The sequence below is a fragment of the Chrysemys picta genome, chromosome 1 (assembly GCF_011386835.1).
Source record: "Chrysemys picta bellii isolate R12L10 chromosome 1, ASM1138683v2, whole genome shotgun sequence".
Lineage (NCBI taxonomy): Eukaryota > Metazoa > Chordata > Testudines > Emydidae > Chrysemys > Chrysemys picta.
Window position 1 is genome coordinate 188,435,823 of NC_088791.1, and position 15,667 is coordinate 188,451,489.

The following is a 15,667-nucleotide window of genomic DNA, read 5'->3' on the forward strand; positions in this document are numbered from 1 at the left end:
ACTTTGCATTTTAGTTCATGCTGTTACCTCACAGACAGAATAATAAACATTTTAATTATTTAGGACTTAAGTATAGGCTGATGCTGTTAAAGCATTAGTTTTGAATTGATTATTTCATATTTTAATATCCCAAAACAAACCGATACGCAGTAAACATAGTTACCTTTTAACATCCAAAGAGGAAGACTGAATTTGATTCTTGACCCACAATGCAGATTTATGCAAGAAGGTGCTTTGTTTCTGCATATAGCCAACCTGATGCACAAGCGAATTTAGGCCAGACAACCAAGTGTGGTTTAGTTTATTGACAAGTAAATCTAAACACAAAAAATAAGGTAGTTAAAACATTAACTGCCAAATTACATACTGCATAATGATGGGCACATTCACTACATCACTGTTCTGTTAACATGTGAAGTAGTGTTTCTCAAACTTTTTAAGTTGGTAACCAATTATTTGAAGTCAAAAATTTGCAGGACCCTCTTACATTTACTATAAAAGTAAGCAAAATATGTATATAATTATCACACACACCTTGAAAAGCCAAGCATACAAAAGTTGTTAGGAAATGCCAGAATTAAGGATGCCCGAGCAACCTTAATTTGGCTAACTTGCGCATATGTATTATGATATTTTTAATTCCAGGCCTACATTTCTATGATTCCATGTAAGAGACTTCAAGAGGCTGTCATAACTATAAAGGGAAGGGTAACAGCCCTCCTGTGTACAATACTATTAAATCCCTCCTGGCCAGAGACTCCAAAATCCTTTTACCTGTAAAGGGTTAAGAAGCTCAGGTAACCTGGCTGACATCTGACCCAAAGGACCAATAAGGGGACAAGATACTTTCAAATCTTGGTGGGGGGAAGGCTTTTGTTTGTGCTCTTTGTTTTGGGGGTTGTTCGCTCTTGGGACTGAGAGGGACCAGACATCAATCCAGGCTCTCCAAATCTTTCTGAACAAGTCTCTCATATTTCAAACTTGTAAGTAAACAGCCAGGCAAGGCGTGTTAGTTTTTATCTTTGTTTTCTCAACTTGTAAATGTACCTTTTTGCTAGAGTGTTTATCTCTGTTTGCTGTAACTTTGAACCTAAGGCTAGAGGGGATTCCTCTGGGCTCTTTACGTTTGATTACCCTATAAAGTTATTTTCCATCCTGATTTTACAGAGATGATTTTTACCTTTTTCTTTAATTAAAAGCCTTCTTTTTAAGAACCTGATTGATTTTTCCTTGTTTTTAAGATCCAAGGGGGTTGGATCTTGATCCACCAGGAGTTGGTGGGAGAAAGGAGGGGGATGGTTAATTTCTCCTTGTTTTAAGATCCAAGGGGTTTGGATCATCAGGGAATTGGTGAAGAGTCTCTCAAGGCTACCCAGGGAAGGGAATTAGCATTTTGGGAGTGGTGGCAGCGGACCAGATCTAAGCTGGTAGTTAAGCTTAGAAGTTTTCATGCAGGCCCCCACATTTGTACCCTAAAGTTCAAAGTGGGGAAGCAGCATTACCAGAGGCCATCAAGTCCAGCTCTCTGCACTGAGGCAGGGCCAAGTAAACCTAGACCATCCCTGATAGGTGTTTGTCCAACCTGTTCCTAAAAACCTCGTATGACAGGGATTCCACAACCTCTCTTGGAAGCCTATTCCAGAGCTTAATTACCCTTATAGAGTTGGAAAGTTTTCCCTAATATCTAACCTAAATCTCCCTTGCTGTAGATTAAGTCCATTATTTCTTGTTTTACCTTCAGTGGACATGGAGAACAACTGATCTTCTTCCTCTTTATAACAGCCCTTAACATATTGGAAGACTTATCAGGTCCCCTCTCAGTCTTCTTTTTTCAAGACTAAACATGTCCAGTTTTTTTAAAACTTATCTCCATAAGTCAAGTTTTCTAAATCTTTTATCATTTTTGTTGCTCTCTTCCAAACTCTCTCCAATTCATCCATGTCTTTCCTAAAGCATAGCTCCCAGAACTGGACACAGTACTCTAGCTGAGGCCTCGCCAGTGTCGAGTAGAGCAGGAAAATTACCTCCCGTGTCTTACATACAACACTGCTGTTAATAAACCCCAGAATGGTATTAGTATTTTTTTGCAGCTGTAGCACATTGTTGACTCTCATTCAATCTGTGATCGTCTAGAACCTCCAGATCCAACACTTATCCAGTTATTCCCCATTTTGAAGCTGTGCATTTCATTTTTCCTTCTTCAGAAAAGCACTTTGCACTTATCTTTATTGGATCTTATTTCATCTCCAAGTTGCTAAGGTTTTTTTGAATTCTAATCCTGTACTCCAAAGTGCTTGCAACACCTCCCAGCTTGGTGTCATCTTCAAATTTTATAAGCATACTCTCCACTCCATTATCCAAGTCACTAATGAAAATATTGAATAGACCCAGGATTGACCCCTGCGGGACACCACTAGATGCGCCTTCCCAGTTTGACAGCGAAACCCTGATAAAATACGCTCTGAGTACAGGCTTTCAACCAGTTGTGCACTCACTTTATAATAATTTCATCTAAACCATATGAAAATGTCATGTGGGACTATGTCAAAAGCCTTATTAAAAACAACATCTAATGCTTCCCCGCTATCCACTAGGCCAGTAATCTTGTCAAAGAAGGAAATTAGGTTGGTTTGGCATTATTTGTTCTTGACAAATCCAGGCTGGCTATTTCTTATAGCTCTATTATCCTGTAGGTGCTTACAAACTGAATGTTTAATAATTTGCTCCAGTATCTTTCCAAGTATTGAAGTTAGGCTGACTCATCTATAATTCTCTGGGTCCTCTTTGTTGCCCCTTTTAAAGACAGGCAGTAGGTTTGCCCTTCTCCAGTCTTCTGGGATGTCACCCATCCTCCATGAGTTCTCAAAGCTAATTGCTAATGGTTCTGAGATTGCTTCAGCTAGTTCCTTACATACGCTAGCCTGCATTTCATCAGGCCCTGCCAACTTGAATACACTTATCTAAATATTCTTATACCTGTTTCTTTCCCTGTTTTGTGTTCCTTCCCCCGTGCTAATATTAATTGTGTGGAGTATCTGGTCACCACTAACCTTTTTAGTGACGACTGAAGCAAAACAGGTATTAGACACCTCAGCCTTCTTGATACCATCAGTTATTAGCTCTGTTTCCTCATTAAGTGGCGCACTCACACTTTCCTTTGTCTTTCTCTAGCTCCCAGTGCATTTGAAGAACCTCTTCTTAGTGTCTCTTACGTCCCTTGCTAGGTGTAACTCACTTTGTGCTTTAGCCTTTCTGATTTTGTCCCTACATGCTTATGCTACTCTTCTGTATTCCTTCTTAGCAATTTGTCCAGATTTCCACTTTTTGTAGAATTTCTTTCTGATTTTCACGTCGTTAAAGAGCTCCTGATGCAGCCATATTGGCCACTTCCTATTCTTCCTATTGGGATAGTTGGCAGTTGTGTGTTTAATATGGTCTCCTTGAGAAACTGCCAGCTCTCCTGCACTCCTTTATCCCTTAGATTTTCTTCCTATGGGATGTTATCTACCAGTTCTGACTTTGTTAAAGTCTGCTTTTTTTAAGTCCATTGTTCTTATTCTGCAGTTCTCACTCCTTCCTTTCCCTAGGATCATGAAATCTATCATTTCATGATAACTTTCACCCAAATTGCCATCCAACCAGGGGTGCTGGAACAATTTTTATAGTGCGGATGCTGAGAGCCAAACTGTAAAACTCTGTATATAATGGAAACCACTTCAAGCCAGAAGGTGCTGCAGCACCTCCCGCACCCCTAGTTCCAGGACCTACGCAGCCAACTTCAGATTCTTAACCAATTCTTCTCTGTTGGTCAGAATCAAGTCTAAAATGGCTGTCCACCTGGTTACTTCCTCCACTTTCTGAAACAAAAAGTTGTCCCCAAAGCACTCAAAGAACTTATTGGACGTTTTGTGTTTTGCCATATTATTTTTCCAACAGATGTCTGGATAGTTCAAGTCCCTCGTGACACATACTATTTTTTCCCACAGGACCCCAGCCTTAGTCAGTGCACAGAATGGAAGGTGCTCACTTAATGAGCAGCCATTCAATATTTTATTTCCTCCTCGTTGTTCAACATGTGATCCCAGGCTTTATTTATTTCACACTATGCAAACTCTGTTCTAAAAAACAAAATTATTAATTTCTTCATGGGCTTCACTGTGGTGCTCTTTACTATATTATCAGAGTGTTTCACAAATACTAATGAATTTATTTTTACAATACCCCTGTGAGATAAGGGTGTAGCATTTTACAGATGGGGAACTAAAGCACAGAGAGATTAAGATAAAAAGTATTCACTAATTTTGAGTATCCAATTTGAGATGCATAAAACCTGATTTTTCAGAGTTCAAAGCATTATACAGCAATGTTCAAAGCACGGCTCTCATTGACTTCAGTTGCAACTGTGCGTATTTAGCAAATCAGATCCTAGTTCTCAGCAAATCAGATACTGTAGTCTCAAATCAAGCGTCCAGAAAATGAAAACACACTGCTATACCAAACTTTTTTCCCCTTTTTTTTTTTTAAACAGGTGGTCATGATGCGATTTGATTAGCATCACCCAGGAACTCTGTGGCAGACGCAGGGACAGACTCCAATTCCCCAGGGCAGCATTCAACTGCCTTAACCATGAGACCCTCCTTCCTTTTCCTGCAATCCCTTCCTTCATTTATTCCACATCTTCCAATTTCTTCAACAAATAAGGCACAGGTCCTACAGGCAACATCTCCTTCAACACGCAACCTGGCCCAATGACTATCCATTGTCATTCTCAGTAACAATTCATAGTCATTCTATGACTATCTGTTGTCATCATGGACTAGGAAAAGAAAGCAAAAATGACTCTATAGCCTGGGGATTAGGGCACTCACCAGAGAGAAGGGAGACCCAAGTTCAAGTCCTGGCTCTAATGACTAATTATTTATAAAAAAGTAGAACAGCTTCACGAGAAGAGAGTGAGAAAGCCCCATATCAAAATATCCCATAGACCAGTAGCTTGGGCACTCCCCTGCAATGTGGGAGACTCAGATCCCTCCTCCTCATCAGGTAGAGGGGGGAACTGAATCCAGGTTTCCCATATCCTAAGTGAGTGCCCTGACAAATGGGCCACAGTGTAAAAGGGAAGTACCACATCAGCACCTGTTCCTGAATCTTCTCCTTCACTTTTGTCAAAATGTCTGAAAGTCTAAATAAAGTTTTCAGATCAAAACAAAATGTTTCAACATTACCAAAATGTTATAACTTCTTCAATTTCGTTGAAACTATTTGGCAAATTAGACATAAATTTGAGAATAGTTTTGGTCAATCAGAAACTGCAATTATTCATCTGAAAAACGTCACACAGCTCTAGTTATAACTGACCAGTTGAGAAACACTGATCCCACTTTATGTGGATATTACTTGGGTAATATGTTGTGGAGTTTTTTGCACAAAACCTTAAATTTCTGGAGGTGGCTTTTCTCTACTATTGCCCTGAAGATCAACCTTTAATACAAACCAACATTAAACACATCTGCAAATAAAATCAGAAAAATAAATGTTCTAAAGTCAGATTTTAGTTTACAAAGTAATTCCTGCACTGGGTTACCTGACAAGTGTGTAGCATCCTGGCTCTGAGCACACAGTTGGAAAATAGTGAACAACAAGTCTTCGGAAGATGGCATCAGTAAGCACCCTTTAACTGAGCTGAAAAAGTTAGAGGCTACGTCACATATGAATGATACTGATGGTTCAGTATTTCCAGCTTCAGAAAGATCCTTAGCTTTTGAAAGAGCTGCTTGAAGTTTATCAATAATTCTTTCAACATAAATGTCACCAATCAAGGACTCTATTTAAAAAAAAAAAAAAAAAAGACTTTATGATTACTCTGTGACAAGTAAGATCCTACAGAAGCCATCAGATGCTATAAACAGTGTCTGCCTGTTTTTCCAGATTCACTAATATTGAAAGCAAGATTAAGGGGAGAGTCTGCTTTAATTTTGTATGTGCTACAGCTTGATTCATTTTACTTTAGTCAAAGATGTCCTAGGTCTTCAACACCTGATGGAACACACCCAACATATTCTTGGTAGTTTGTTACACAAGCACTTTGCACAAAATGAATGGTATACGTGCAGCAATACCTCCAGTTCCATAGCCATCCCCTGAAATGCCTGACACTGACTCATGATAGGGCAAACATTCAATCCTGGAGCACTGCATTAGGACTTTTAAGCCAGCAAGTCTGACTAATTACTTTTCTGCAAGCAAGTTTCCTGCACCGTCCTCTGGGACCCAGCAGCAAAACACAATAGTATTATGAAGATCTATCTATTCTACAGTATGCATTCATCTTACTGGTGCATCTCTTGGGAAATTATGAACCACTTCTTGGGCACCAAAAAGAACCCAGCCTTCAAATAAATTACGGAACATTAGGGCAAGCATTTTAATAAATGCTAGCAAGCTAAACAAAATGATAGCATTATAAATACATTGACTTTAAAATTGGATAATACACCTGAATATGAAACTCATTAATACCGAGGTGTATATTACACTTGCCACACAAGAGAAGCAACAGTTGGAACAGGTAGTTACTCACAAAGGTGTAGCATACATCTCTCAATGTATGTGCCCCAAATAAGCAGACTTAGGACTTATAAATTGCTTCTATTGTCTGAGGTCAGAGGGCTCAGATGTGGATCCATAACCCTTCTGATTTGACACTACTTTTTGAACAGTAAACTTCAGATGATATGGTCTATTCTGCAGTCAATCATTTAGTAAATCCAATCTTTGCATTAAAGAATTATAAACTTAGAGAACTGGAAAATCTAAAAAGAAAGAAGATTAACACTAATCCTGTTAACAGGTACACCTCTACCTCATATAACGCTGTCCTCGGGAGCCAAAAAAATCTTACCATGTTATAGGTGAAACCGCATTATATCGAACTTGCTTTGATCCGCCGGAGTGCACAACCCTTCCCCCCCCCCCCCCCCCCCCCGAGAACTGCTTTACCGCGTTATATCTGAATTCGTGTTATATCGGGTCGCGTTATATCGGGGTAGAGGTGTACATGAAAATGAAGCATATCAAGTCACTACTCCAGGTTAGTTTTAATGAAATTAAAAGACCATAGTATACTAGCTCAGGTAAATATAAACAGAGAAGCAGCTCGATGTTACAAAATGTGATATGGTAAAAAACCTCAAGAAGTTCTTTTCCCCCTCCCCCCCAAGTAGCAATTCACCTACCATTTTTAACATGCTGTGATAATACCAAGCTCAGGAGGGTCCATCTTTCTGAACAGTACAATTCCGATGAGGTTGTTGTGGTTTTCAAACCCTTATAGCACAGATCATCTGCTAGTATTACAAGCTTCTCCCCTAGTACGTCGCCTTTCAGCCACCCAGAGACTAATGAATGTTTCACTGAGTCCGAGCATGCCTGAATTACAAGAAAACAACTATTTTTGCAAGGTTACTAACCTTAAGGAAATAGGATTAGTATGTATTAGCCTTTAGAGAGAATACTTCATTCCTATACATTAATGCCAAGTTATAATGTCAGCGTTTTTCCAGAAACTAATGTCAAATTATATACTGGGGAAAAATTCTGCTAGGTGATGAGCCAATTATTATAAATAATAAAAAATAGAAAACAGGAAGGAATTTTAAAGTGTGAGGCATCCATAAGTGAGGAGGGATGACACTGATACTGGGCATCAAGAGATCTGGGTTCAGTTCCCAGCTCTGCTACCAACTTCACATATCACTTCAGGCAAGACACAAATTCCTCTGTGCTTCTGTTCCCTATCTGTAAATATGGGGATAATAATACTTTACTTCACAGGCATGTTGCAAGAATGAATGTATTAATGTTTGTGAGTTGCTCAGATAATATGGTGATAAATGCTATACAAATGCCTATCAAGTAAAATAACTTGGTACTAATTAGTCAGTATTTCTGGGGTTTCCAAATAGTGGTTGAATTTACACATCATGCTTTCTAAAGTATATATGCACAGTGTGATGCTGTTTTGTAGAGAATAAATGGCTCAGGGGAATGGAAATCTCTATAACACATGCCACCCAATTGACCACATATGAGACTTCTATATATGAATGGACAAGGAGCCCCTCTATATCAGAGATGAGACATGCTGAAGATGGAAGTTTACAATACAGGCAATGCAGTGGTTTTCAAACTTTTTGTATTGGTGACCCCTTTCACACAGCAAGCTTCTGAGTGTGACCCCCCTCCCATATAAATTAAAAACAGGGGGAAGGGGATAATTTAATTTAATGGGGGCTCAGGGCTGTCAGCAACCCCAGTTTGAAAACCCCCGAAGAAATGCTTCAGTTTCTAATGCTATCTACCATGGGTTTGTGAGAGAGGTGCTATATTTAAGTTATAATAAAACAGCACTGTTTCAGATTTAATTATTATTAGATTTTCAAACTGTGAAAATGAGACTAGTTTGTAGTCTACTCCAGTTTAACTAACTGAAATCCTATCACTTAAAGATTGGAAAGTATCCAAAAGTATGCATGCAAAATAAGAATAAAATTCCCAAAGAAGATACCTTTTGAATTACTTGTAGGAAAATACTCCATTTCAGATCCATCTAGTGGAAAAACAAATAAATAAAAATATAGTTAATAAAACATATTCCATTAGGATAAGAAAGCTTAATGCAATCTCTATTTATTGTCCAATTTTAACTTCTGAAAAGGATGTGTAGAAGTTGCCAAGCCTTAGTAATGAGCAAAAGTTACTTTCATAATTATGATTATTTAGCAGCCAATAATCAATTAAAGAAATTAGGTTGCCATAAATTGGGCAATTATAAATTTCTCCTGTCAACTAGATCAAAATGGGTAGAAGTAACTGTGGTTAAGAGAACAGGTTAATACTATAAATCATATTTACGATATTTACGAAGAAAAAAGATGGCAATTTAGGAACAAAAATCTTCAGATGTATTCATTATTTTCAGTATAGTATATTTACGTCAAGTGAAAGGGATAAACATATTAATGTCATAACACCTTTCCTAGCATTCTAATTCCAAACTCTCTTAATTCCATCTTTTGTCATATTTATCCAAAACAAATATGTTAGTTATTCTGAGTCAGAATACATTTTCCAGATCCAAAATAACTATTATTCCCACTGCCAGTTGTAGCCCACAAATCAGGATAGTCATTATACAAATTCTTCTATTTGCAAAGTAAAAAAGAAAGCCTTACCTTAGTTAAGTCATCAAGAATATTTTTTCGCTCTGTATTATTGTTACAACACCTAAGGACACTATACAAAATATCAACCAGAAAATCTGTCTCTTTCCTCCAGTCTTCTTTCAACCAAGCTATTAAATTCTGATGCAAAAACTGTACTGATGGATTTTCATGCTGAAGTTTTACATCTTCCTGGGATTCAGTCTGAGCAGCACTCATACCATTTTCCTGCTCCAACAGCACTTGAAAAACTCTGCTAGAAGGAAAGGAGTTGAGCAGAGCAGAGAGAAACTTTAAGTGCCGATCAGACTTCTGTTCACTGATATACACAATACTCAGTTCAGCAAGGCTACAGACTAAATCTTCTAAAGGTTCTTTCCTTCGAAACAAACTATGTGGTGGATCAGTCAGTATTTCAGATTCACCATTATTTGTCAGTTCAGCAGGCTTCCCATTCTCTGTGTTTATTTCACATTCATTCTCATCTGTAAATCTGATCTTTATGGTTCTTCTTTTGCTTGGTTTCATAGAGCTCTCTGGGCTCTGCAGAATTTGTAGCATACAGGATATAGCAACCAAAGATTTCTCATCAGCATCTGCTGCATCAACATGGAGTACATACATTTTTGAGAGACTGTCCCAGAAATTCGACAAGAGTCTTCGGAAAGTTTCAGCTGTGCCATCATCATTTAAGATTTCAGTCTTTGTTTCCCAGGAGCTCAGTGTTTCTGCTATTTGGTAAAACAATGGACCAATTTGTAACCTGGTCTCTTTAAGCACAGCTTCAATGAGAGGAATTAACTACAAACAGAAATGCAAGAAAGTTTTAGTAACTAAATGTTTACACAACTGGACAATAGTTTTAATATTGACAATCTCAGAAAGTTCTGCAAAACAAAGCGTTTAACATCTATTAATTATCAATTTAACAGCAATCCTGAAAACAGAATTAGCAAAATGTCTAACCCAACCAAACTCTTCTATTAAACATGTACAAACCGTTATCCATTACATTTATACTTTATTGTTAAAGACATTGAGGTTTCATACAATAATTCCGCACTCTGTCAGAGGGTTAGGTTTTATGGGAAGGAGGATATAAAAACACAGCTAAAATTATTTGTCCTTAAATTCTCTGGGATTTGTTTTTAATTGGTGAATAAATTTGCATTGAAGTGTTTCACAGTTTTGTTCAAGTTAAAATTATGAAATTGCAAAACCGAGAACAAAAACTTTTAAAATATTTACATAATATATACCTGATCACATATAAGCATCTGCTGAATTTGTTTTTGTTCATCTTCTTCACCTAAATTCTGTAGCATGGCAAATCGTAAACACTCCATAAATGCAGATATAATTGCAGAACATTCTGAATGGCTAGCTATGGCTCGCTCATTTGACAACCTAAATACATGTAAATCAGGAGACATAAAAAGAAATAGTCATTGTTCCTTGATTACAATCTGATTACAGTGCTTTAATGTAATACCATAGGTGCTGTTCATTTGAGGAAAAAGGGATAAGAAAATCTATAAGTGACCTCAAAATAAAAATTCAGGAAAACAAGTTCTACATAAATCACAACTAGAAACATGGGCATTTAAGCATGCTGCTCTTTAGCCTAGTTTACTTATTCATAAAAATACAATGAAGGATGAAACACATTTGTGGCTCAACAGACAAATGCAGCCTCTACTATTTAATTGAATCTAAAGTTTTAAATGCACCCAATATAGTGCCACTTTTTAAACCTATGTTTTTTGTGTGCAGTCTTGAAGAGAGAAAGGGACAAGGGATCATAGCAGGAAGGAGGAGACAGGCAGACAGTTTACAGAATTCAGTTTCTGATATCTACATATTTTAAAATGGTTTAAGTAACGTAACCTTCTTTTGATTTGTTTCCAAACATAAATAATTATTATAATAAATATTTCATCCAATATCATGAATTTGTGGCACATACCCTTGAATTATTGAGCTGAAAAAAGTCCTGTAAAAGTCCAGCTTTGGTTCTGTAATGCCATGAGGTACCTTGCTAATCAATGGCAAGAGATTAGGATATATAACAGTAGCTAGACCTCGTCCGCCTTCTCGAAGTACTGTCCATAATTTTGGCAGAACTCCTTTTTTGGCATTTACGTGACTCCAACAGTCCTACAGAAAGAAATAATTACAGGAATAAATTAAACCAGACTCAGTTGGTTTGGAAGAGCTCTCAGGTGGGTCATCTGGTCTAGCTCCCTACATTGCAGTAAGAGCAAGCTATTACCAAATCTAAATTGCCCTGAGTATTTTTAAAACTCATTTTCTCTCTAAATATTTCTGTTTAAATTAGTGAATTTTAAGAAAAAGAAATAGAAATTAATGGAGATATCCCATCTCCTAGAACTGGAAGGGACCTTGAAAGGTCATCGAGTCCAGCCCCCTGCCTTCACTAGCAGGACCAAGTACTGATTTTGCCCCAGATCCCCAAGTGGCCCCCTCAAGGATTGAACTCACAATCCTGGGTTTAGCAAGCCAACGCTCAAACCACTGAGCTATCCCTCCCCCAAATTTTAAGATTTAGCAGACTTCAGAACAAAATCTTGTTTTAACACAGCAGAGATCTTCTGGGTAATCAACTTAAATCAAGAAGGTTTTGTCTTGAGTGATCTTTTGACCCATAATATTGCTTTGTAAAATAGCTTACTATAATATATTGCTACTTTTATGACAGTCCCAGGTTTAACTCACCACCTCCAAAAAACAAGTATTAGGTCTCATAAAGAGTCACTACAGTTATAAGTATTAGTATTTTGCAGTGAGTTTTAAATTATGAACTGTGACAAATCAACTATATGTACTGTATATACTCGTTCATAAGCTGAATATTTTTGGTAAAAAAGTGACGCATCAAAGAGCGGGGATCGGCTTATAAATGGGTCTACACCAAAATTTGATGATTTTAAACTCTATGGAATCATTGAATTGAATATCTAATACATTGTCGTTTTGTTTACCTGGAGCGTCTGCAGGCATGGAGCCCTTCAGCTCCTTGTGGCCATGGTTCACTGAGGGGCTCCGTGCCTGCGAACGCTTCAGGTAAACAAAACATCCCGATCCGCCAGCGGCTTACCCTGACGGGCTGGGAACCAAAGGTTTCCAACCCCTGAAATAGGGTTGGCTTATGAAAGGGTCATACAGTTTTCGCTATTTTTACTTATCCATCTTGGGGGTCAGCTTATAACGAATGAGTATATACGGTATATATTTTTATTAAACCAGCTTCCTATTGGTGAGAGAGACAAGCTTTCGAGCTTACACAGAGCTCTTCTTCAGGTATGGCAAACTTACTCAGGGCTTCTCTTCATGTACAGTGCTGCATCTGCACTGCTGTGGCGCTTCAGTGAAGATGCTCCTATGTCAATGGAAGCGCTTCTCCTGTTGGCGTAGTTAATCCACCTCCCCGAGAAGCAGTAACTATGTTGATGGGAGAAGCTCTGCTATTGACATAGCGCTGTCTACATAGGGTGTTAGGTCTACCCAGAGTGATGTAATTATACCAATACAGGTCTGTAGTTTAGACCTGGCTTCAGAGTGTCACAGTTAAATACAAGGTGGAACAGATTGTTTAGCATAAGTAGTTAGCGCACATTTCAATGGACCATTCAAAGTGAAGTGACCCATTAACACCCTTCCAGTCATAGGGAGGAAAGGGAGGGAGGGAATGGGAAGTAGCGGGGGGGGGAAGGGGGGCAGGCGGGTTGTTAGTGGGTTATAGATTGTTGTAATAAACCCTAAATCCAGTCAAGTATCAGGGGGTAGCCGTGTTAGTCTGTGTCTACAAAAACAACAAGGAGTCTGGTGGCACCTTAAAGACTAACAGATTTATTTGGGCATAAGCTTTCGTGAGTAAAAACCTCACTTCTTCGGATGCATCCGAAGCTTATGCTTATGCCCAAATAAATCTGTTAGTCTTTAAGGTGCCACCAGACTCCTTGTTGTTTTCCTAAATCCAGTGTCTTTATTCAGTCCATGCTTGTGCTGATGAGCTTGGAGAGATTGGAAGGTTGTTTGAAGGCCAGAAGAAGTAGATCACATCATGGAATACCCTGAGAGAACCTGGTTCAATACCGAAATAAAACCCCCTCCAACTGCACACACCTAGTTGTCACCTACCACCCCCCACTGGAACCCATACAGAGTATCATCAAACAACTACAACCCATACTTTCCTGAATCCCCTCTTCAGGCTTTCAAACAAGCCCCCAACCTCTCCAAGCTCATCATCAGAACTAAGCTCCCCACAGACCAGGACGCACCAACTCAAAGCGGCACTAGAACCTGCCAGAACAACAGATGCAAAACCTGCAGACAAATCTCCATTGTTACAATGATCAACACCCCCGACAACACACCTGTAAAGATTCATGAGTCCTACATATGGCTATCACAATATTGGTGTACCTCATCCAGTGCACTAATGCCCCAATAGCAACTATGTGGGTGAAACCAGACAGACACTACGCTCTCAAATAAGCTCACACAGGAAAATGATAAAAGACAACCCCTCCCCCCACATCATCTGTGGGTGAACACTTTTCACAAAGCGAAATCTGACCTCTCAGTCCTCATCCTCAAAAAAATCCTGCACAACACTTTCAAATGATGAGCCTGGGAGCTTAAATTCATAATTTTGCTAGACACCAAAAATCATGGACTGAATAGACTGTATGTCTGGCTTATTAAAATAATCTATAACCAACTAACAATTCCCGCCAGTTGCTTTCCCCCCTGCCTTCCTTCTCCCATCGGTGTAGTAGCATCTTCACTGAAGTGTAGACCAGCCCTGAGTAAGTTTCCCAGACCTGAAGAAGAGCTCTGTGTAAGCTCGAAAGCTTGTCTCTCTCACCAATAGAAGTTGGTCCAATAACAGATATTACCTCACCCACCTTGCCTCTCTAATAATTTGGGACCAAAACAGCTACAACACTGCATTTTGAATGAAAGCCAAAAGGCACAAAAAATATTCTAGGGGAAAAAAAATCATCAAAGTTACATTTATTATTTGTACTGATAATATATGAATAAACAGAAGGCTATTTTCATACATGATTATAGGTCATACCAACAATTACAAGATACATCAAACACCAATTACAAAAAGGACACTATGGAATTACTAAATGAAATTCTGGCCCCATTGAAGTCAATGGAAAATTTCCATTGACTTCAATGAAACCAGGATTTTATCTGAGGAGTGGAGTGGCTACAGTATCAGGCTCTAACTAAACAGTGACTAAAGAACAACTTGCACATCATTTTTTATAAATTCTAATAAATAATTCAACAGAGAAATATTTGTATTTTTAAAAGCTATTTTATATACTTATGAAGTTCTTAAATGTCACAACTTCATTTTAATTACACGCTAAATTCCTTTCTGCTTTTCAGAGATGGTGGACACACACAATTATTTACTTTTAATGGAGCTGTGAGTGCTGAGCACCTCTGAAAATCAGGTCCTGAGAGAGAGAGAGAGAGAGAGAGAGAGAGTGTGTGTGTGTGTGTGTGTGTGTGCGTGCGCTTAGTAGTACTAAGGGGTGCACAGGGGTTACTTTATTTTAAACTGATGATATCTTCCGCTTAACCCCAACCCGATGGCACTGGTATGATGTGAAAGGTTAAGTCTGAAATATTTGAACAGACCACTAGCCTCTGACTTATAACGAAAAGAAGTTCTCATTCAGTTTCCTACATTACCTCAATGGTAACAAGGATGTAAAGCACAGCTTCCCAAAGAGCTGGACACACCACTGCATCACTGTCATCAATACTAAGAAGAACTGCAGGACAAACTCTTGGTGCTTCAACTTTCATTGATTCAGGAAGGAGCTGACAGAAAGTAGAAACTAACTCAAAAAAAGCTGAGCGAACCTAAAGTAAGCCACAAAAACAAAATATTTCAATAACCATGGATTACAATATTTATTCACTTCTACAAATCAAAGGTCTAATTTCCCCATGCTTGTTAATTACATACTGTGATTTACTTTAAAAAGAAATGGTATATCAACATAGGCATGTCTGAAATACTACTTTTAGCACACTCAAAAATCAAAACAAATTTTCAGTTAGTGCACAGAGCTGTAAAAAATTTTTTTAAATAGGGACATTACGTGACAAAAGTTTTTTAATAGACCATATACTGGAAGAGAAGATTATATATGTTTTTAAAAGTACAACATTATGCAGAATGCTTATCTTCCTTTTATGGCGTACCTTTTATCCATAAGCATCCCGAAATGCTTTGCCAGACTAAACGAATCATTTTATGCAACACTGAAATGCAATGCTGTAGTTGTTCTGCACTGATAAACACAAACAACAATTCTTGGCAGAATAAAGGTCAATCAAATAATTTAGAAAATTACCTGCCTAAATGTATCCATAAGTTTATGGAG

At 38.2% G+C, this 15,667-nt stretch overlaps 1 protein-coding gene across 1 annotated transcript in view; it reads right to left on the reverse strand.

Annotated features, from left to right (window-relative positions):
• Positions 1-15,667, reverse strand: part of LTN1 (listerin E3 ubiquitin protein ligase 1) — a 44,258-nt gene that overhangs the window by 18,563 nt on the left and 10,028 nt on the right. The window contains exons 7-14 of the mRNA XM_008165278.4: positions 14,967-15,140; positions 11,188-11,378; positions 10,481-10,628; positions 9,234-10,022; positions 8,567-8,608; positions 7,236-7,428; positions 5,585-5,824; positions 164-317 (exon numbers count right to left, since the gene is read on the reverse strand). Of these exons, the coding sequence (XP_008163500.2) occupies positions 164-317; positions 5,585-5,824; positions 7,236-7,428; positions 8,567-8,608; positions 9,234-10,022; positions 10,481-10,628; positions 11,188-11,378; positions 14,967-15,140 (1,931 nt within the window). The remainder of the gene's footprint in view (positions 1-163; positions 318-5,584; positions 5,825-7,235; positions 7,429-8,566; positions 8,609-9,233; positions 10,023-10,480; positions 10,629-11,187; positions 11,379-14,966; positions 15,141-15,667) is intronic.